Raw genomic sequence first — 24630 nt, 5'->3', positions numbered from 1 at the left:
AACTTCTTTCCAAAAGAAATGCATTTGTCTTAGGATCCCCCTGCATAGAAATCTCATCAAACAACTGGGAAAGATTGACCACTAGAGAAGAGAAAAGAGACTAAAAGTCATCACCACATCCAGACAGATTTTCCATCTCTTCTTCTGAGGGCAGCTCCGAGAGATTAACTGGGAGACTTTATCTGCATAACTAGATAACCTTTGTTCACAGTCAGTTCAATCCCTTACCTTCCCAACTTTTTCCAGTTCCATTGAGTTTCCTAGGAGAATTATTTACAAAGTAATGGATGCCCTCCAGGTTATTCACTTCCCCTAAAAATCATTGACTACTCCTCTAAAATTGCCTACAGTTCCCCAACTTCCCTCTCCCCTAGCCTTAACCATCCGGCCCTTCTTTGAGTCTCTTATTTTTGGGGCTGTGGTACCCATGTTCACATAAGTAAATCTATATGCCTTTTCTCCTGTCAATCTGTCTGTCTGTGGTCAGTTCATTTCAGCAAATATTCAGAAAGGATGGAAGGGAAATTTTCCCTTCATCCCTATAAGAGCAAGTATACTACTATTTGCTAGTGATGATACCACATAAGTTTAACTTCTCTCATGGATTAACAATGACATTTACCCAGAGAATAAATTTCAGCTTACCACTTTCTGGATCTAGAAAAAATTCACTGTTTCCAGATCCATAGAGTGAGTATCGTATCTCTCCATTGGATCCAATATCAGCATCCTTTGCACTGACTTTCAGGATGATTTTATTTGATGGAATGTCTTCAGGAAGTAATGCTGTATATGCAACCTGGACAGAGGTGAAGAAAGGTAATAAAAATCATTAGCATTTGTGGGGGCAATTGCCATATTTAGCATTATATAGGATTTCTTTTTTTTTTTTTGGTTTGAAAGTTATTATATATTTATTTATTTATTTAATTTATTATTATTATACTTTAAGTTGTAGGGTACATGTGCATAACGTGCAGGTTTGTTACATATGTATACTTGTGCCATGTTGGTGTGCTGCACCCATCAACTTGTCATTTACATCAGGTATAACTCCCAATGCAATCCCTCCCTGCTCCCCCCTCCCCATGATAGGCCCCGGTGTGTGATGTTCCCCTTCCCGAGTCCAGGTGATCTCATTGTTCAGTTCCCACCTATGAGTGAGAACATGCGGTGTTTGGTTTTCTGTTCTTTAAAAATTCATTGATATAATTTAGCTTTTGTTATTTTTTCCTTCACTACAGAAGCATAATACAATATATTATATTATATAAACATCATATATCTGCTACTCTACCACTCCCGTGCTTATTCATTTAACAAATATTTATTGAGCATCTACTATGCGTTAGGTACCATTCTAGACACTAAGAGTACCATGGCAAAGGAAACAGAAGAACATCCCCACTCTTGTGGAACCATAACACACACCACACATTGACCATGGTTGTCTGTTTTTCTCTTGAGCCCCAATGAGTCCTAGGAATTCTCTTCAACTCTTTAAAGAGCCACTACCAGCATTTGGCATTAGTATGAGAGACTAAATCTATTTGCAATACTTTTCCAATCTACAGGACACCAATATTGTCTCTCAGTCTACATGATAGAAAAGAATAAATAGTGATTTAATTTCGGTATGAGAAAACATAATATCTAGTACTTGTATCTTCCATTGGCATTATGTTTTATATAGTAGTAAAAAGGCCACTTCACAAGGAGCCTGGAGACCAGTGTTCAGCACCAACATTACCACTAACCAAATGTGTAAACTTATATAAACAAGTTAACATCCTGTAGAGTGGTCCATTTCGCTATTATCATATCAGTGATTTAAACAGAATAAGTACTAAAGTCCTTTATGACTTACTCAAAAAATTATTTAAGACATTTTTTTTTTGGTGGGGGCAGGGTACAAAATTAGGTATCTGATCTTACTACCTATACTCTTTTCATGTTTTCAATATTTCTTCCTAAACGTCACCTCCTACCCTCTTACACCCAATTGCAGATAAGAGCAGAAGTTTTCCTGGCCTTAAGAAGCAAAGTGAAATGGGCTTTGATTTGATTTTGGAGAAGCATAGTAAAAGCAGAGCCCTATTCCCAAATCTCACCTGCTCACACACTGGGCTATTGTCATTCACATCACTGACGCTCACTTCCACCATGGCCTGTGTGACAAAAAGCCCATCAGTGGCAGTGATATTGAGAAAGTAAATGTCCTGTTCTTCTCTGTCTAGAGGCCTCTTCACATAGACCTTCCACTCACTTTGCACCAGGCCCAGAGCAAACCTTCCTCGAGGGTTTCCTCCTGCAGTTAAAAAAACAGAAGAGCTTTTGAAGATGTGCAATGAAATGTCTTAATCTACACCTACCTTGAGAGGTGCATGTGGGGTCATCCAGGTACTCCTCAAACTGTATCATTTAGGATACTAAAAAGATACTGAAACTCCCTTTGATTCTGGGGCAACAAAGGATGATATTTACATGCTTGGCTTCTGTGAAAAGCAAAACAGTAACTTTCCAAGATAATAAAATCCACTTAGAGAAGCTGGAGATGATCTCTTGTTTAGTTCCCCTTAAGAACAATCAAATTCAAACTGTGAACAATCAATCGTCTTCTCAGGCTGACACAATTGTCTTTCCACTTAGTCTCAAGAGAGGATGTAATACACTCTAGCTCTTGTTACCAAGACAATTTCATTAGCCGTTGATTATGCAGTCAAGAAAGGCAGTTAGTTCTATTAAGGAATCTTTTAATGAAGGCTTTATCATACAGCTGTGCTCTTCTCATAAGAACTGGAGTTTGGGGGAGAAAAGTTTTCACCACAGAGGAAGTCCCATTAGTGTTAAATAGCCCTAACGAGGGGTCATTTAAAAAGCAGTTCAAAGATAAGCATTGCAATTAGACCAAATGTATCAGAGTGAAGCTGGGGAACATGGAAGAAAAGAAAATAGATGAAGTGGGACAGCTTTTTAAGATGCTGAAGCACTGACAGCGGTCCCAGCAATATGACTTTTCCACATCATTAAGCTACATGGGGGCAAAAGCAGCTTGGGGAACAAGACAGGAGGAGGAAGGAAGATCACAACCTTGACATAATCCGCAAGAGGGGAAAAATGTCATTTCAGACACTGAGAAAGACTGGGCAAGACCGCTGGCAATAAGTCAGGAGTCAGGTTTGATCATCACTATTTCATTTATCTGGACATTCAAGTATTTATCATATACTCTGGGCCAGGCATTGTTCTAGGCAGCAGGGCTATGTCAGTGGACAAAACCAGCAAAAATATTTGCTGTCACGGCAGAGATCACATTCTGGAGGGAAAGACTGAAAATAAACAAATAAGGAAAGTATACTGCATCCTGACTACTACTTTGTTGAAAACGTGGAGCCATATCCCCTACTTACAATGAATCTTTACAAAGCAGTGGGCAAATATCAGGGTCCTACTGAAAAGACAGAGTGGGATTCTGAGTGCCAGACCACATTCTTGCTTATAAGGCAAGGGGCTGCTTAGTCTGAGGGCCTCAGCATTGGGAGTGGGGGCAAGTCACAGTGGAATACAATGAAACCAAATCAGCCAGTGTAGAAAAGGCAAGAGCTGTATATTCCTCTGGGGCCGTGGTTCTCAACTGGGGACGACTGTGCCCGTCCCCTCTGTGGGGATATTTGTCAACGTCTGCAGACATTTTCGCTTGTCACTTTGGTGGGAGGGAAGTGATGGTGGTGGTATGTGCTACTGGCATTTAGTGGGTAGAGGCCAGGGATGCTGCCGAACATCATACAGTGCAAAGGACAGCCTCCCTCAGCAAAGAATTATCTGGCCCCAAATGTCAATAGCAGTGTGGCTGAGCAACCCTGCTCGAGGGAGCTTCAGGGTCCTCCCTGGGATATCACTTTCCTCCACCACTGGCCAGGATTCAATTATGCTTTAGTTGAATATTATTTCAACGCACACAAATTTAACCTCTCTATTAAATGCTTTCAGTGCAGGCCCACACTGTTCTTTTGTTACATAAAATGATTAATGGTCCTTTGTTAATCGGAGGCAGCACAGCCAAGTTGTGTTACATCAAGAGCAAAAGTTAAATCTAATTAAAATCAGTTGGTGGTTGGCACTGCTAATAGTAACAGTAGCTTTAAGCTACTCTGTACTCATTACTTTGCTAAAGTCAATGGGATAGTCCCTTTAAATCATCCATTGACAATTCAGAGGCTATCTATAAATAATTAAGGCTGAGTATTTTACAGTTTTTCCAAATAGAAAAGGACCCTTCAGAATGCCTAAGCAGCTTTTTTTTCCTGAAAATAAATGCAAATGAATTAAAGTGATGCTTCACTCACCTCTTTCTTCACTATCTTTCACGTTTTAACTGCAGAAATACATATTTTAATGAGAACAGAAAGTCTCAGATAAATCATAAAATGCATAGTGTTTCAAGGGGAAGACATCACCAAGAGAACTGTCCCATAAAGAAAAAGGAAGAGAATCATGCTGAAAAGTGTGGCAACCCCAAGCATTGACACGTTTGCTCTACTGTGGATCTTACTCTGCAGTGATTAATTAACTTTCCTACTAACATACTTAAGCAGATTCTATGTCCTAAGGGCATTCTAATTAATTCATTTTTCACTCTGAATGATGTAGTTTTTCTAAAGGGAAGACACCTGACTACATGTATTGATGATTCTTTACAATCTTTTGGCACTTTGTTTATGTTCTGCCTTTGAATGTGACAACATCAAAATATTAGCTTTAACCCACCCCCCAAATAGTTTTTAGGAAGAATGTTCCCACACTGCCAACCCTCTCCTCTTTCAGCTAAAGGTCAGCTGCCCCCTGGGAAACTACTCTGAGATGAAATCCTTAGCCTCTCAGGGCAACAGTGACATTTTCTGTGCCTTCTTAATGACTGACTTTGTCTATCTTGGCTTTCCCCTTGAATTGCTACTTGCTAGTCTGAAAGACAGAAAAGAAATCCAAAAAAATTTGGTTGTCAGAAGAAATACCCCTTGATGTGTAGTTATAATACAGGATTTCTCAGGGAAGGATCAAACCATGCCATCTAATGTGTGTACGTGGGTGCACATGTGTTGCTATGGCCAGGAGAAGTGTGCATGTGAAGCCTACTGTGATCAAGCTATTTGTTTTGCTCAGTATTGCAAAAGGTAGAAAAAAGGAACATGCTTAAAAGCAGAACCTCTCCACCAGAAAGTTGTTATTTTCATTCCTTCAACAGAGATATTTGGCTGGACTCCTTTTTAAATAGGAAGAGGTGACACAAAGACTAGTTACCAATGTGGGTAACACGTTTACGACAAACCTGTGAACTCCAAACTAAGGCTGAGTTAGCAACAGCCAACAAGCAAAAAACGCAGTCTTCTCAGAGATCCTTTACTCAGCTCCAGAGAGGCTTCATTACACTCGACTCCTTATCCCATCTTCCTTCTCTCTTTACTCTTCCCCCTGCCATCTTCCTCCTTATCCCATCTTCCTTCTCTCTTTACTCTTCCCCCTGCCATCTTCCATCTTTCTTTATAAAACAGAGCACATAATGAAAACTAGGGGTGTTTACTCACCTGTAATATGGTAGCTCACTTGGCGATTAATGTCGGACGTATCTCTGTCCCAGGTGCTGAGGACGGCTACCACCTCGCCTGGTGGGTCGCTTTCCTTCACATTCCCTCGGTACACTTCCTGCGCAAAGACTGGTGCATTATCATTTATATCTGTCACTCTGACAGATACCAAGGCCGTGGAGGAGAGAGAGAATGCCTCTCCAAGGTCAGAGGCCACCACAGAGAAGGTGAATGTGGGGTCTGTCTCATGATCTAGGTCCTTCAAGGTACTGATCCAGCCCGTGTTGCTGTCAATATTGAATGCTTCCATTACCTTTTCGGGCTGGGAATCCGAGTGGAGGGAGTAAGTGACTTGTCCATTGGCGCCCCAGTCCATATCAATAGCTCTCACTTGTGTGAGTTTGGTGCCAACAGGCATCCCTTCCATTATAATGGTGTCGTAGCTTGAAGTTTCAAAGACTGGCTTGTTGTCATTCAAATCCAATACCTTGATATCTACATCCACAGTAAACACAATGTCTACTTTGTCCAGGGGTATAGTGGCTGCTACTTTAAAGTGGAAAGCTGGGCTGGTTTCATGGTCAAGGCGTTTGTCAAGTTTAATGGTGCCTGTTTCCTGTTCTATGACGAATACGCCTCCTTTGTTATTTTCTGGCCGTTCCCCATTAACTGTGCTGAATCGGACATTCTGACTGGGCAAAATCCTCAGGGTGTCCACTGTACTCCCAATGGCTGTATCTTCTGCAATGGTAAAGGAATACTGAGACTGGGTGAATGATGGCAAGAATGTTTCAGGGGGCAAGACGTGGATATAGACAGGAATGAGAGAGTGCTTTACTGGGATGCCCCCATCTACTGCTTTGACAAAGAACGAAAGCACTGTATTTTTCAGCTGGTTAAAATTACCCTTTGTGACCATCCAGCCATTGTCAGGATCGATTTCCAGGAGGTCAGCCACTGAAACAGAGGCCTCGCTATAGAGGGAATAAGTAATCCTTGAATTTGCTCCATCATCGGGATCTATGGCTTGAACTTGAGTGACCAAGTGGCCCCTTCCAACATCTGCCCTGACACTGGCTCTATATTCCACTGTCATGAACTGGGGAGCATTGTCATTTTCATCCACAACAATCACTCTCACAGTGCAGAAAGTTGTTCTCCCTCCACCATCAAGGGCCCTCACAAAAATACTAACATCTCCTTCTAGAGGGTTTTCCCGGTCTAGCCTTTCTGTGGTGATGACCTGCCCATTGCCGTCTATGAGGAATCGATCCTTGGCAAAGTCATTGATGATGGCATAGCTGATCTGCCCGTAAGTCCCTGGATCACCATCTGTGGCTCGAACATGAATTACCTTTGTTCCTGCAGCCGCGTTCTCTCTCACCTCAGCTACGTATGTGCTTTGTGAAAAGGCAGGGCTGTACAAGTTAGCCCCAAGTACCCTAATATGCACCTGTGCAGTACTGGTGAACAACCCATCAGAGACAGACACATTGAGACTGTACAGAGGCTCCATCCGCTGCTTCCGGTGGTTGGACAATGTGATAACTCCACTCTTGCTGTCCATCAGAAAGCTCGTCCGGTCATTCCCAGATAAAATGCTATATTCCAACCGGTCAAAATCAGAGCTGTCTGCATCAGAGGCTTGTACACAGGTTACAAAATGGCCCCGGGGGGCTAATTCACTCACATATGACTCATAAATGAGCTGATTAAAAACTGGAGGGTTGTCATTTACATCAGAGATGTAGATATGAACCAGAACCTCACTGCTCAGTGATGGGAAGCCACTATCTGTTGATCTGACTTTCAAAGTGCAGTGTTGTACTAACTCATGGTCCAGCATCCGTGCTGTCAGGATTAAGCCACTTGAGCTATCTATGTGAAAATAATCTGTGCTATTGTAGGTATCCTGGACAATCTGATAATGTACCATTTTATTGTTTTCTGAGTCTGCATCAATAGAGACAACCTGTAAAACAGGTGTCCCAATAAGAGATGCTTCTGATAGTGTTGTATTGTATGTGGGCTGATCAAAAATAGGGGGATTGTCATTTACATCATTAACTAGCAAGTCAACAGTGACTTCAGCCCTAGCACCAGTGAGGGCATCGCTGGCTCTTATTGTCAGCTTGTAAGCAGATGTAACTTCATAATCCAAAGGGCTAACAACTTTCAGGACCCCAGTGTCAAAGTCAACGTTAAACTGTTTAAAAGGGTCCCCATCGATAATGATATATATGATGCCTTGGCCCTCTGGACTGGTGGCATTGATGCTTAGGATGGGTGTGTTCATTCTGATGTCTTCATTGACAGATGCTGTATAAAAGGGTTTATCAAACACAGGCATTGCTTTGTTGACAATAGTGATGGGAAGCTCCACAGATGTAGACAAAGAGGGTTTTCCACCATCCTTGGCCAGGATGGTGACTCCATACTCAATGTTGGACAAGTCAGAGTTGAATGCTTCCTTTAAAATAACATTCCCTGAATTAGGGTTAATTTCAAAGTGGCCATAGTCGTCCTGTAGGACATACGTCACTTCTCCATTTGGACCTTTATCTTTGTCAATGGCTGTCACCTGATAAATCAGAGTTCCAGGTTCTGCATCCACTTGAACAGCAGCATAGTATGGGAGGCCCACAAAGACTGGAGAATTGTCATTTATGTCTTCAATGTTAACCCTGACCACCACTCTGGCCACACGCAGATGGTCCAGCTCACGGCTGGCTTCTACCACCAGCTCATATAACTCTTGTTCTTCACGGTCAAAGGGGACTCCAGTCGTCTGAATGACCCCTGAGGTAGATTTTATCTTGAACTTATTTCCTGGGTTTAAGATGCTGTATTTTAAGGGTTCATTAAGGCGGTTTCCAACTGCATTGACAATAGCAACTTTGGTTATGTTAGTGTTGTTCTCTGAGATTGAGGTGGAATAGAAGCTTTGTGTAAAGTGGAGGCCACTGTCCATGGCTTCTTTAACCATGATGGTGACCATGGAGGTGCTGTAGAACTTTCCATCAGATACCTTAACTATCAGCATGTAGTGATCCTTGGAGAGGTTGTTGTTTTTTATGGTAAGTACTCCACTGTTTGAATCAATTAAAAAATGATCCAAGCTGCCTTCCATTAGGCTATATGTCAGTTCAGGGGGTACCTCAGAGTCAGGATCTGTGGCACTAACTTTCAGAACCTCCACTCCGACATACGTAGGTAGAAGTAAGACAGTCTCAAACACAGCCTGAGTAAAAACAGGCGGGTTATCATTCACATCTGTCACCTCAATGTTGACTTCAACGGGACTCTCTGCAGTCAGTTGGGGGCTACCACTGTCTCTCACATGCACATGAAAATGGAAATGGGCAATGGTTTCATGGTCCAGGTTGGCAATTGTTCTAATTGCACCTGTACTGGAGTCCACCGTGAAAAACTTTTTGGCTGTCGACTCCACAATCTGATACACAAGCAGAGCATTCCGGTTGCTGTCAGCATCTGTGGCTCGAATCACCAGTGGGCTGTTATCCAAGCTCCTGACAATGCTGTTAATTGGGGCAGCCTCACTTAGGCTGCCTGAGTACTGAGAAAAGAGAAAAACTGGGGCATTATCATTTTCATCAACAATCTGAATATTGACTGTAGCATTGGAAGCCATTCCTGCCATATTGGTGGCCTGAATGATGAGCTGATAAGAGGATGTGCGCTCATAATCCAGGACCTTCCGAGTGGTGATGACTCCAGAATATGGATTTATGGTAAAGATCCCATTAATGTCTCCATCTTTGACTTCATAAATGAGGGTAGATTGACTGATGGCAGAGATTAGAATGACTGATGTTCCAATGTCAACATTTTCATTTACTTCTGCTTGGTAGTCTTTGTGAATGAACTTGGGGTGAGAATTGTCAGACATGGTGACAGAAATGCGCACAATTGCAGTGGCAGACATTGACGGGGATCCCTGATCTGTGACTTTGATGGATAGGACAAACTGACCCATCGTCGTCATGTCTGGTTCTTTGCAAATGGTGATGATGCCTAGGACTGGTTCGATCTTAAACGTGTTCCCAGTGTTCCCTAAAATACAGAAATCAATGGTGAAATGAGTTACATTTGGGTCACTGAAATCTTTTTGATTGGCTTTTTATCTACAGGTACTTTACTGCAATGTGGCAAGTAGAAAGCAATTATAGTACTCATTTGTGTCATTCTGAAATGAGAGGCCTCTCTTTCAGGGGTACAGAAAAGCAACAAAAATGAGCTTCCCAGTAATATGGCAAATTTCAGATCAGTAGCTTCTAGATCCAGGTTAAAAACAACAATGACAATAACACAGTCTTGTGTCATTCAAGTTGGTAAATAAGAGAGCCTGAAGGAGAGATCTTTTCTGCTAAGAATGTGCAGGACTTCCTTATTTCCAGCCTTGTGAGAAGACAGATAGATTGGGAAGCCCACATATGAATGCCACTGGTTTAGGCAGCAGTGTCATATTTTCTGTTCTAGGTTTAAAGAAAAGAGGGTTGTGGGAATAGTTTCAGAGCATTATAAAGTAGTCAGTTGTTTTCAGATTATCCCAAAAGCAAACTTCACTACATGGAATTCGTATTATTTCACCCTATCAAAAATGACTTTATCCAAAACACTACTTTGGTGAAGGGGTTTGTTCAGTCAGGCATGGAGAATTCTTGGCAGGTCATCATTTGCCTTGTAAGTGTGAGGAATTTTCGTGACTCCTTTTCTATTCTCCAATCATGCTCTACCCCTCTCCCATGCCTCTGAATGCACACATGCACACACCTAGACATAAAAGTAAACATACAAAGTTACAGGGCAGTTGCTCAATCTGTAACCATTCTATTCACCAAGCATTTGAGATGTTTCTAGTGCACCAAGAAACTGTTAAGAATCTGAACCAGCACTGCAACCAAGAACCTGAGACATAATCCTTGTGAAACTGAAACCTGGGCACCCCACTTTGACATAGCTGGCAGGGGAAGGGCTATGGCCATGACACTGTAGCAGTTTAAGAGTTCTGCTTCAGAAACCTGTGGTGGTTTGAAATCTGGGATTGTTGAGAATGAGAGAAATAACAGAGGAATAAAGAATGGGGAAGACACAATGTGGAGTATGTAAAGAAGGTAGGTGGCGACAGAGCTGAAAGGCGGTGGGTAGCGCGAAGTTGTATCCTTCATCAAGTTGTTTTTGCTCTTCTTATCAAGCTTTCTCATACTTCTCAAAGAACACACATACTTCTGTGCTGAGATTCTTTCCAATCAAAAGTTAAAGATCTTGGTTATTCAACTCTATCTGGACTTTTCTTTCTTTTTGAATATTGTAGTATGATAGGCATGTAATTTAAATGTTGGAATCATTAAAATAGGGACCAGGATTTTCAGGGCAGTTGTAAGGTGTGTCTACATACTTCTTCCTACATGCTAATTATGTAAAGTTTTCCATGTCTGAACACAAAATGGTCATGTTCATGTAACATCTATTTCAAGAAGATATTTGCTTATTTTAAAAGACAAAGTATATCTAATAAAGAGGTCATTTTGATTCCAGCCCCCCAAATGTGAATATTAAACAATGTTGTCATTGATGTCAACATGATTTATTACTTTGCAACCTAAACATGGCCATTTTATGATGACAACAATAAAAAGTTCAATGATCTTATAAGTAAACTTTCAAGCTTGCAATGAAGTGTCATAGAATTGAGTGTGAATCCAACAGGTGATTCACAGACCTTTGTAGGGGAAATCACCTCAACTAAGCAATGGTCACCTTCCAGTGATGGCACCAACATGTAACCTTGACTGATGAATGCTACTGGAGCCAGGGATCTCAGTGTTCACTGATCATGGCGCCCCATTGCAGAGTTTCTAGGTAAGTCCTCCCTTACTCTACACCCGGCAGATTTTTTCATACCCAGCAAGACATGCTACGGTGGGGATGATGGGGAGCCAGCTTTTGACCTCAAATATAATTTTATGGTTTTTTTTTTTGTTTTTTTGTTTTTTTTTGAGATGGAGTCTCATTCTGCCATCTAGGTTGGAGTGCAGTGGTACAATCTTGGCTCATTGCAACCTCTGTCTCCTGGGTTTAAGTGATTCTCCTGCCTCAGCCTCCACAGTAGCTGGGACTGCAGGCATGCACCACTACACCTGGCTAATTTTTGTGTTTGTAGAGATGGGGTTTCGCTATGTTGGCCAGGCTGGTCTCAAACTTCTGACCTCGAGTGATCCACCCACCTTGGCCTCCCAAAATGCTCGGATTACCGGCATGAGCCACTGTGCTTGGCCTCAAGTAGAAATTCATAACCCTGCTATCCCATGGCTGCTGATCTGCTTGCGACACCCTTCCAGAATGGTGTGCTGATACATCAGGTCCAAAGTGGGCCCTCCTCCTCTTTCCCTCTTTGACACATTGACCCATTCTCTTGGACTCCACTTTCTGCTTATTCTTTCCTGCTACACTTGAATCCTGAAAAACTGACCTCTGTTTGCTTTTTGGAATCTATGGTCTCTGTAGATTTTTGGCAATTGAATAAAAGCTGTGCTTTTCTTACCATTCCTTATCCAGTACACAACACAGCATCTGCTACAAAGAAGTTGCTCAATATTTGTTGAATGATTGAGAGGAGAGTTAAATCTAAAAATATATTTTAAACTCTCTGTTCATATGCATCTTGGGATCCATATGCCCCCACCCGAACTCAACTCAGTCCCAGTCTCTCTTGTACAATCCTGCCTCAGACTCACCACTGACACCAAACACAAAACTCAAAGTAGATATAAGACCTGAAGTTCTGCACTCAAATTCTGCCTCAGTCCTTCAGGCTGAAATAAAAAGCTTCCGTAGTCACTTTAGAGGACAGGCAGGAGACAGGAAATTTATAGCCCACCAATAAACAGAGTGAAATCTTGCTTATCTGATGTGTGTGAGAAAAGTTAAATAAAACATAATACTTTACACAACCATTTGTCATTTGCTTCAAAGTGCTGAAGCATCTGGGATCTGCCTCTCTCCTACTCTCGTCTGGGAAGAAACCTGCTCCCACCCTCGACTGGGAAGAAACCAGTGCAGCCCAGTGTGGGTTTGTCTGTCTGTGAAGAGGCTCACTGGCCATTTCAGATTTATTGTGAACATTGTAATCCTCACTAGTTTCTTACATACAATCAAAGGTCTTTTTTTTTTTTTTTTTTTGAGATATCAGTTGTTCCTATGGTTTTCTGGAAGTTCGTGTTTTCTATATAAAAGGTGTTTTAAGGAAATAACTGTTCTGTCTTGTAGTCAGTTAAAGAAATGACTGGGCACCATGCTGTAGTCTGTAGAGGTCAAAAGATAAGCAGAGCAGTCTTTTTGGTTGGATGGTAAGTTAAATTACTCCTTAAGAAACGCCAAACTGACTGAAATATTATCTGGCTATCTCAAAGGAGTATAAGTAGCAGGCTTAATGACAAATATAAAAAGCAGGTAGAGACATACAGCAAATGTTTAGAACATGGTAACAAAAGTAGAAATAAAACCCTATATCTAAATACTTACAGTGACATGAAACAATGTATATGCATGAAGGAATATGGGGAAAAGAAAAACACACAATATTAGAAAAAACAATAGAAAGAATAAAAAGAGTTGTTGGTTTAGGTGACATTTTCTGGGATGTGATTGAAATATTCATATTTTGGAAAAGTTTCCTTATATTATTTGAGGAACCCAAAGAACAAAGATTATGTAATTAAGTAATAAAAATGTCCTGTGATAAATAAAAGATGTAAAATAGCATTTCTAAGAAAACACTGGTCAGGCTTTAGATTGAAAGGAAATTCCATGGAAACCTAGAAAAAAATAGGTAAATTCTCTCTGGAAACTTTGCTGTTATGAATTCTTATCTTTTCTTTTTCTTTTTTTAAATAGAGCTTAGCACAGACCCATGTAAAATGTGAGTGCCTAATACAAGAAATAGTTTTAAGTTATCATTTAATGCAATAACTTTTTTTTAGAAGGTTGTTGGCTTTTCTTTTCTAAAATTTCTAGTCCAAAACTGTCATCCTAGCATTCATATTTTAATTCAACTCCTCTAAAAAATGCTCTACATTTAAATGAAGGGAGAGAAGCCTTTCCATCCCTGGCATGAAAGGAGGTTGCATTTGGCATTATTCACGACAGACATAATGTTGCAGAACATTTTGGAAATAAGTGGCTTGAATATTCAAAAAAGATGGAATGCGGAAGAGAACACAGGCAGAGATAGGACATTTGTCATTTTTAGGTTTATTTTCTTGCTTAGCTATTCATCTCTCGTCATAAAAGCTTTCTAGCTATCAGTCTCCAAACCGTCAGTAAACTATGGTCTTGCCTTATAGATGTTAAAATTAATTTTAAAACATCTAATTTTTAAAAAACTTAACAAAACAAGAGCCTGTATTTATTTGTCAGGTTCAGCAAGCAGTTCAGAATCCATATCTACCATCTACTCTGCTACTCAGGTTGCCTCCAAAGATGTGAATTTGTGTTGTGAGGTTGAAGGAATTTCTGAAGCCCACAGACCACCTAGTAAACAAAGACTTGTTAAGATTCAGTTCACAGAACACCCTGGTAGCCCTCAGATTATCGGTGGCTTTGGTTATTTTAGTCTGAGGCCCTGGCTTGTTGGCCTACAGGTAAAAGCCAGTAAATTTATTGCGTATTTATTTTCTCTTCTCTATCCCAGAAAAATCCAAGATCGAACACAACAAAGGAAACTTTCCTTGCTGTTAATGATGGAAAACCTATTACTGAAACGTCAAGAACTTTATCCACCATCATCTCCCAAATAGGACAGCGGCTTGGCCAAAAAAGTTCATTTAGAGATGTTCTATTGTTAATGATCTGAATTTTACATGGTGATAAATGCTACTGAGGGTCAAATGCCATGCATTATGCTGAAATTTGTGCAGTGCAACAGCTCTCACCTGCTTCTATGGTATATATGAGTTCTGCATTTTCTCCTTTGTCTTTGTCCAGAGCTGTCACTTGCAGAACAGCTGATCCCAGAGCAGCAGATTCAAACACAGACGCTTCGTACAGTGGGTTGGTAAAATAAGGGCTGTGATCATTAGCATCCTCCACATTCACAATGACTCGGGCCAAGTTTCTTCGATAAGGAAACTCCTGATCTCTGACCTTTAGGCAAAATACAAGAAGTGGTGGGACTCAAATCTTAAATAGCAAAGAACTCACATGGCTATGTCTGGGGTGAAGACAAAATGAAATAATGCATGCAAAGTGCTTGACCCAGTTCCAGGCTTCTAGTAGGGTCTCAATAAATGGTAGTATCATCGAGTGAGGAAACTTTGGGAGGAAATTGCGAGCAGGGGTTACAATACCTTTACTGCTCAGCCTAATGTCTGGCCTGTGGTCTGTGCTCAGTCTGTGTGTGTAGAATTGATGCCTTGATATCACAAACACAGCGCTGTGCTCTGGCTCTCCCTATACAGTGGCCTCCCCCTTATTTGTGTACACAGCTGATAACAGAACAGTGGATAGAGGCTCTTCTGTAGGGGCAACTAAAGACTGGAATTAATGAACACAATGTAGGCATTTCCATTCATCCATTCAACAAACATTTATTGTCACCTATCTGTCTTAAGTCCTTGGCTTTGCTCTGGTGGTACAGCAGTGAATTTGATACAGTTCCTGCCCTCAAGAAGCTTAGAGTCAAGTGGGAATACAAACAAGTAAATAGATGGGTATAATGCTCAGGGCTAAGTATTCTCATGGGATGCACTAAAGGTGCTCGCAGAATAGTGAGAAAAAACTAACCTAGCATTTCGCTTCCTGAAAAAGGTAACGAGAACAAGTAGGAGTGGTAAAATGGTGGTGGTAGTAGTGTGCGGCATTTTCAGGCAAAAAAGCCAATATATACAAAAGTCTAGATCTGAGAGAACCCTGACCATTGGGAAGATGAATCAAATCTTAATTTCTTACTTAGAGAAACGTTAAATAAAATGTCACACTTGACACAACCATTTGTCATTTTCTTCAAAGTGCTGAAGCACCCCCTTTCTGATTTCACCAGAAAACCTTGCTTGGCAGTTTTAAAGTTTCCTTTAGTTTGTATATGGCAGAAGCTTGCAAATAATCATTTCTTTAACCACAAGGTTTTGCTATCATTTGATGTAGCACTAATCAAATATGTGTTCTTGGCTTTTTCAATTTTAAACTCCATACCTGCAGAGAGATGTGAAGAAATTAGAAAATATACCGAAAAGAGCCAACAAAGAGAAAGGGGTTTTCAGAAATAGTACCTAGGAGGAATGAGCAAAATTACTAAAATGGCTTAGCTAGGAGAAAGGCAGTGTAAAGCACTTGTTTGCTCGAAATATTCAATTATGTAAGTGGTAAATGGTAGAGGGTGACCAAATGGATTTCTGAGTTTGTTAAAGAAAGAATGAACAGAAATGGCTTAAAGAATCATGAGAATGGAGTTAGTCACTAGCACAAGGTTTCTGCCCTTGGGGAAAACACACGCAGAATTAGCCCAGTGAATATGCTGAATTTCCCTGTCTGCAGACTGGTCTGCCATACCCAAGGACCAAGCTGAACTCTTTATTTGGGGATTGTTGAAATCCAGGTCAGTTCCAATTAAGCGTAAGCTCCTAGGGTGCAGGAACTTTGTCTTTTTTGTATCTTCAGTGCCTAGAAGAGTGTTTGGTGCATAGTAGGTGCTTGAGAAATATATGTTAAATGAATGAATGAAGGGCCAGAGTGATGACTGGAAGACCTCTATAAGTAACCCCATCTGTTTCCTGGAGTCTTAGTTGGAAACTATAGCTAAGTGTATGACACTCAAACTTCCTCTTGTCGTTGGAAGGTTTCTAGTCTTATGAAAGAAAAATAAAACTTAGTGGAACATTACTTTCAGCTGCTTAGGAATTTGTACTGTCTTAGTGTGGTATTTTAGCACCAATCAGGGCAGAAGATTAAGTCTGTCCTTCTACCTGGTCTTAAAGGAACACAGTGGGGGCTCTGACAGGAAGTGGCTGTGCAATGTTGTGGGGATTCTTGGGTGGTTGGAGGGATAGACTTCAGGCTATAAATTAATCAAGGATGTTTCTTATTAATCTCCACTTCCCAATTATGTGAACTAGCTAAACACTACTCTAAAAGTAAAGCAATTTCTCCTACATAATTTGGAGGTTCCAAGAACACAAACTCAGATTGATACTCTCTGTAGGCTTTAGCATGTATTGAGATCTCTCTTGTGTACCAGTATTTACTACTAGGTCCAATGCCAGTACAATAAGTAATGAATTGGTTTTCCAAATCCTTCCAAGGACTGAGCATTGCATAGGCTGAGTAAATGATTACCCTTGTGATTAACTTCTCAAGGAATGTCTTTTCAATTTTTCTTTGAAATCTTCTGGGTGCAAACGAACCCCAGAGCCTGGGAATATGACCTGTTCCTTCCCTCTCAAGTCAGTCTGTTTGGAGCATTTACTGAGCAGCCCCTGCTGCAGAGCTTATCTAATATTTTAGTTTGGCAAAAATACAGAGTTGCTATCTAACAACAGTAATTCTTCATGAAATAAAAAGGCAAAAATGAAAGCAATCTCTCTGTGAAAAGACTAAATTTTCAACTACTTATAAATTTAGGGGCCCTATACTTCTGAAGGCTAATGTGTGTGGCCTGAACAGTCAGTGGTTCTGTAGGAGAGCAAATTAGGATTTCGGTCCTACCATTATGTTGAGAATGTGCTTGTCCTGGGCCTCATGGTCCAGCCTCTCGGCAGTATAGAGCACGCCAGTGCTAGGGTCAATCCGGAATTTTCTCATGCTGATGGAGTCGATGCTGCTATGAACAGTGTAGCTCAGCTTGTGCTTCTCATCTCTATCTGTGGCTTCAATCTGCAAGATCTCCGTGTCTGGAAGCACATCCTCGGAAATTGTCACATCGTAATTCGGCTGAGAGAATTCTGGGCCATTATCATTATTATCCAGCACTTTGATAAATACCTATAGTTAAAAGAAGACAAGAATGATGACTAATGCCAATTTGCTCATTGCTAATAAAAGTATGCCCTCCCTCCTTTTTCCCACCCTTCCATGTCCTTGGATCCTAGCTTCTAGTAGCTCTTGCAACACAGAGGAAGCTCTCTTATAAAAACACTGTAATTAGAGGTTGACAATAAACCAGTAGTTTATATTAGCAGGAACGTAAACTATGAGCTGATCAATATTCTCACTATTAATTGAACAGCTGCAACAGCTACTCGAAGGTGATAATTCTGTGGAATTCTTTGATGCACAATGTATATGATCACAAGGTGACCTTAATTTGTTAAGGCGCCATTATCTTAAGTTCTTATTAAGTGTTTCTCTTGGTGAACTTCTGTGGAGGCAGGGACACAATGGGAAAAGGAGCACAGAAGAGGCAAAGGAGCCAATGAGGTGGGACTCAGAGCAGTCACAGCTTCTCAATGGCAGTGTCCACGCACTGTGGTTGTCCTGATAGGAGGGGTTTAGCAAAGAACGTAGCTCTAATGATAGTTAAGGTATGAAGTTTCCCAATAAGTTTCCTAATTGTTTTCTTTCATAAAGCATTTTGTTATGTAAATTTTCAGACAAATATAAAATAGTGTAATGAACACTCCAGTATGTATCACTCAGCTTTGGTAATAATCAATTGCTAATCTAGTTTCATCACACTGCCACTCATCCCTGCCTATTTCCCCATGTTATTTTAAAGCAAATCCCACCCATCATGTAATTTCACTATGCATCTTTAAAAGACAGGACTCTTAGAATAAACACAAACACACACAATCCCATTGCTGCACCTAAGCAGAGAAAAGAGTAGTTCCTTAATATCATCAAACAGCCCATTGGTGTTCATACTTCTTTAATTGTTTTTAAGTATTTTTTTATCACATATATGCATATATATATATATTCATAATTTCTTTTAATCAAGATATGCAAATAAGGGCCAAACATTGCATTTGGTTGATACATCCATAAATGGGTTAATTATATTTTAATTTATAGGTTCTCCTTCAAACTCTTCTCTTACTATTTCCTTGGATTTTTTATGGTGTTATTGCTAGTATTGAAGAAACTGAGCCATTTTTTCTTTAGTTTCCACAGTCTGAATTTTCCTCATAGTGCCCCTGTGGTTTTGTTTTACATGTCCCTCTGTACCCTGTAGTTCTTATAAACTGTTTGATCTAAAAGGTTTGCTAAGATTCAGTTTCCTTTTTTCTTGTTCTTTTTTTTTTTTTTTTTTGACAAAAATCCTTGATGAGTGATTTAGTGTACTTCCATCTGGAGATACATAGTATCTGGTTCTCTCTCTTGTTCTGTGATATTAGCAGACACTGGCAATCATTATACAGATAATCCATTAAAAATTTCAGATTGATAATGTTCTAATTCTATTATTTTCTTCCTTATTTTTTAGCTGGAATAGTTCTCTAAAAAGAAACTTCTCAACTATTTGGTTACTGTGAAGTACATTTCATATAGGAAAGGTAGGATAAATAATTCTTTCCCTTTATTATTTTGAAATAGTGAATTGGTTCCTTAGCTCCTCCCAAAGTGACAAATGAGGTACTCTTTTTCAACCATTATTATGAACTCATGAATTTAATCACATCCGATTTGTTCCTCTCTATTGCAGTTATTATATTAATGATGCATAAATAGCCCTATCTTGGCCTGTAGGAGCCTCTTCTAGTTAGTTCTTGACATCTTTTGACATAACCTTAGTATTCTAAGATAGCTTCCTTGCTTTCTGATAATTGCTACCAGTAATTTTTTCCAGTGTTATTTTGCACATTTTCTGCCCCAATCTTGAATTACCCATTTCTCCAAAATGGCTTGTTTTCTTTTTAGTTAGAAATGACATTTAGATACCATGATCCACTGCTAGGAATACTTATTGCTACTGGATTGGCTATTATGTTTCAGTTTTATTCACTGGACAGAGTCAGGAAACGTTTTTGGTTTTTTAAAAATAAATATTTCATGAGTTCATATTGCTACTTCCTATTCAAAATTAGAGCATCAAGGTTTTTACTTAATCTCATTGTTTTTACATTTGTATCTCCTTTTTCTCATGCTGAAATTTCTCATGCTTAATGACATCATCAAAATTATTCATTGCTTTATTTGAACCACATGCACAAAAATCTCAGAATAATTCCAACATTCTTATTATAATTATAATGACCATTAAAAATAATTTTCATATTATTTTGTAGTTCTTTTTATTTATTTTTATAATTATATATGTATAATTATAATAATTATAATAATAAAATAAATTATAATTTATTCCTAGTTGGATAAATAATTGCAATTATTATAGCATAACTGCAATTAAAAATACTATCTACTTTCTATCAGGTGCTATACAGGTTTAAGAAGAACAAGCAAGAATAACCAGGAATTCATCTAACTAGGAATATATAGTATTTGTGTTCAAATTTTAGACTTGCTTTTTAAATATTTAATTTAATATTATATGTAAAGGTACCAAAGTCAAATTTTCAAAAAAAATATATTCAAAGCAGTTCAGCTTCTATACCTTCCCCCTACACTCTATTCCCTTCTGCTACAGATAACTTTACAAAAATGTATGGTTTACTCATCAAACATTTTGTTAATATAAACATACTTTATACACTCTTCCCTGCCATGCTATTTCATTTGACATTACAGTTACAGTTAACATAACATTAACATCAGTTCTCAACTGGGGAGGGTTTTGTCTTCCAGGGGGCATTCAGTAGTGTCTGGAGGCATTTTTGGTTGTCACACTTGGAGGAGGGCTGTTACTGACATCCAGTAGGTACAGGCCAGGGATGCTGCTAAACATCCTACAACACACAGGACAGCCCCCGCAACAAAGAATTATCTGGCCCAAAATATCAGTAGTGTTGCTGTGGAGAAACCCTGCATTATATCCTGAAGATAATGCCACAGAAGTACAGAGATACTCTTCCAGAGAGTAGATGAATCAGTTAATTCAACTAGTTTTCTACTGGTGTTCATTTAAGATATCTCCAATTCTTGTTCTTAGAAAGAGTGTGCAAGGAAGAGCCTCGTGCCCATTTAAAAAATATTTTTTGCTAGCATATATTTGGGTTCTAGAAATGGGATGGTTGGATCAAAGTACAGCTGCTTAGTTTTATTATTATATATGTTTCCATATTTCCCCTGCCCAATGGTTTTATCATTTTGCATTCCCATGATAATACAGAAGAATGATTGTTTCCACAACCTTGCCAACATAATATGTAGTAAGACTTCTAGATGTTTTGCCAATCTGATAGATGAGAAATGGCATTTCAGTATAGCTTTAATTTACCTTTCTCTTATTTTTGAGTGAGGTTGGAGAAACTTTTCATACATTTAAGATCCATTTGCATTTCTTTTTCTGTTAAATTATTTGTATCTCATCTCATTCTTCTACAGGTTAGACGGCCTCTCGTTCTTTATTTTTGGAAGTTTGGTGATATAAATTGCAAATATGCTTTCAATTTTGTCATGTATATTTATTTTGCTTATGGTGGTTTTTTTTTTTTTTTTTTTTTGCCATGCAAAAGTGAATACATCAATCTTTTTCCTTATTATTTCTGGATGTTAATTCATAGTCTAGAATATTTTTTGAGCTTTCAGGTTATAAATGGACACATTCATTTTAAAACATGCATTTGCATGTTTTCTTTTCTTTCATTTACATCGCTAATCAAGTTGGAATTTTTCCTGGCATACTGCGATTATTTTCCATATGGCTCTCCATTTATCTCAATGCTACTCTTTAGAAGACCATCACTTCCCACTGATTTGAGAAGCCACCTTTATTGTACTCTATATTTACACATGCAGTTAGCATATTTCTGGATTTTTCTATTCAGCTCCATTGGTTTATCTGACTTCTCATGTATCAGTACCAAAATATCTTAATTATAGAGGCTTTATAGTACATTTTAATGTTTGGAAAGGCTAGGCTCTCTTTTTCTTCTTTCTCATGGTTTTCCTGGCTATTCTTGTTTGTTCTTCTTAATAAACCTGTATAGCACCTGATAGAAACTGGATAGTATTTTTTATTGCAATTATGCTATAAGGACAGGTTAATAAAGGAAAACTGACTTCTTTCCAATGTAGTCTTCCTATCCAAGAATATGGTTTGTCTTTTCATTTGTTCAATCTACTGTTTTACCTTTCCGGGAACATTTAGTTTTCCTTAAATAGGTTTTGAACACATTTTAAAGTTTATATATGTACGACCCTAAATAGAGTCTTCTTTTCCAATATATATTTCACTGTTTTTTTTTTTTTTGGTTGTATATATGTAGGCTATTGATTTTTGTATGTTAAATTTTTAACCTGTTATTTTAATAAATTTTCCTATTACTTATAGAAGTTTTTCCTTTCAGTCTTTTGAGTTTTTCAGATATATAATTATACTACGTGCAAACAGAGATAGTTCTACCTTTTTCTTTATGACACAAACTGGTTTATCTTGTCTAATTGCATTGGCTATTATAGCATGACAGTAAATAGTAGTGAACATAGTGATGCTCTTGTCTGATTCCTGACTAACAGAAAAAATCCTCTAGTTATTCTCCATTAAATATTATGCTAGTGTTTGGCTATGTTTCAGAACATTATTTACTTTTAAAAATAAATGCAACCAGATTATGGCTATCTGCATAAATGGCTGCACTATCACTCACTTTGGTACAAATATGCCTTTTTTGAGGAAGAGACAAGCGGTGGTGCTACCACCTCCGTGCCAGGGTAACTTGCCATTCAGAGTCAGCTGGACATGGGACAAGTTTGCCCTGTAGTAGTTTGTGGTAGAAAAAGGGTTAAAAAGTGTGCCAGTAAAGTTTTGGGTATTGTTCTTATCTCCACTGTATTTGCAGAACCATACTAGATTCTTTGAATGCCAATTCTTTCATTCAGAAAGTTCAAGTTAACTTAGTCAAGATGCTAAAATATTTGTGTTCAGTTATATTAATGGGAGGAAAAAGCCTTTCCGGCCAGCAAGCCTGCCCTGACCTTCATGAAGTTTCAAAGTTGATGTGCTCTTGAAAAGCTTGCCTCTTTTTGCTTGCTTTGTCTTAAGCCTAATCTACAGTCAGAACAAGTGTTTCTCTGTAAAAGACTTCCTTCTCCTCATTTACTTTTTATTTCCCACAGTCGGGGCCATTTGTGAGCTCCTGAACTAACAAACAAAGCAAAGTAACTCTCAAAGATGTTGTGTTCAAAATGGTAATTGAAATGCCTAAAGAAATACAATGAAATCAAAGCAGGAGGAAACTCGAATCTAGGAAGTCTCTTCAGAGCTGGTTTCAATGCTGCCCACCACAAACACTTTGGGTTTTGCAGGCTCTTCTAAGCTAAGTCTGGGTAGATGCCAAGCTCTGCTTCACAAAGGCTCATGGTATAAAGTGTCCATGGGGCGAGCTGTAGGGTGAAGGCGCTGTCTTTTATTAGAACCAATTAAGTCCTAAATTACTGAAATTCTCTTCTGCCTCTGCTGGCATTTCAAAACCTTATTTAAAACATTCTATAGTTGTGATTTCAAGGGTGAAGCCCCTTGTATTCTCCTCAAGCTTGTAAGTTTTGTTTTTGAATGTATAAGTGGAAATATCACATCAGCTTGTACTTGTTTTACAGTTTATAAATCTGTATCACATTCATTTCCTAGACTTTATTTTTTATGGTTTACCAGTGGGGAAAATGAGAATTGGAGAAGTTAAAAGATATGGCTGAAGTCCCTATGTCAAGGCCAGACTCAACCCCAGGTATTACAGAGCCAATTCTGTATTCACCTCATCCTATCAATTCCGTGTGCATTAGGTTACACACACATTAAAAGTAAATGCATGTAACATTTATACATACAATGTGTACAAATATTATGTACTTTGCTATAGAGAAATCCTAATTTACAAAATAGAAACTGATTCCATTCTCATTTCAGGAAAATTCATATGAGGTTATTTTAAATATAAAGATCCCTGGTCCCTTTAAAATTAGAATCTATTTTCAAAAATTGATCTCCTCATAAATTGTCAAGCCCAGATCTATTACACACAGTAAAATTTTATTATTATTATTTTATGAGACAGGGCTTCCCTCTGTCTCCTAGGCTGGAGCACAGTGGCATAATCATGGCTCACTGCAGTTTCAGACTCACACCTCAGCCTTCCAGGTAGCTGGGACAATTGGAGTGCACCACCAGGACCGGCTAATTTTTTGTTTTGTAGAGATGAGTTCTCACTATGTTACCCAGGCTGGTCTCAAACTCCTGGCCTCAAGTGGTCCTTCCACCTTGGCCTCCCAAAGTGTAGGGATTACAGGCATGCGCTGTCACACCTTGCTGTAGGTTTTTTTTTTTTTTTTTTTAATTAAAAAAGAAAGTCTTACGTTTTAAGATTTGGCTTGCTGCCTTATTTTATCTGTATACATTTGTAGTTGTTCCAGCATTTTCCTAATCTAAATACACAAGGGAAGTGTAGGCCAGTGCCTTTTTTTTTTTTTTTTTTTAGATGGAGTCTCGCTCTGTCACCCAGGCTGGAGTGTAGTGGCATGGTCTTGGCTCACTGCAACCTCTGCCTCCCAGGTTCAAGTGATTATCTCACCTCAGCCTCCCAAGTAGCTGGGACTACTGGTACATTCCACCACCCCCGGCTAATTTTTGTATTTTTAGTAGAGACGGGGTTTCACTATGTTGGCCAAGCTGGTCTCGAATTCCTGACCTCGTGATCCGCCCGCCTTGGCCTCCCAAAGTGCTGGGATTACAGGCATGAGCCATCGCACCCAGCCAGCCACTGCCTTTTTCACTGCCAAGAGGCAGATGACAGAAAAGGAGATGAAAGAAAAACCCTGATGAGGGAGATGCCCTGTGGGAGTCTGTTGTTCTAGGGAATCATAGAGCAGCTTTAGCAAAAGTGATTTGTTTCTTCTCCACTTTTAAGTAGGTTCAGGATGAAGGGAGGCCATAAAACAAAGTCCACATCTTCAAGGTAAAAACCTACTTTTAAAGGAA

General features: G+C 39.2%; 1 protein-coding gene across 1 annotated transcript in view; it reads right to left on the bottom strand.

Annotated features, from left to right (window-relative positions):
- Positions 1 to 24630, bottom strand: part of FAT3 (FAT atypical cadherin 3) — a 566847-nt gene that overhangs the window by 92601 nt on the left and 449616 nt on the right. The window contains exons 7-11 of the mRNA XM_011995004.1: positions 17304 to 17579; positions 14537 to 14747; positions 5583 to 9656; positions 2112 to 2308; positions 646 to 799 (exon numbers count right to left, since the gene is read on the bottom strand). Of these exons, the coding sequence (XP_011850394.1) occupies positions 646 to 799; positions 2112 to 2308; positions 5583 to 9656; positions 14537 to 14747; positions 17304 to 17579 (4912 nt within the window). The remainder of the gene's footprint in view (positions 1 to 645; positions 800 to 2111; positions 2309 to 5582; positions 9657 to 14536; positions 14748 to 17303; positions 17580 to 24630) is intronic.

The sequence above is a fragment of the Mandrillus leucophaeus genome, unplaced genomic scaffold (assembly GCF_000951045.1).
Source record: "Mandrillus leucophaeus isolate KB7577 unplaced genomic scaffold, Mleu.le_1.0 Scaffold465, whole genome shotgun sequence".
In the NCBI taxonomy this organism is placed as follows: Eukaryota; Metazoa; Chordata; class Mammalia; order Primates; family Cercopithecidae; genus Mandrillus; species Mandrillus leucophaeus.
This window is presented reverse-complemented; position numbering and strand designations above follow the sequence as displayed.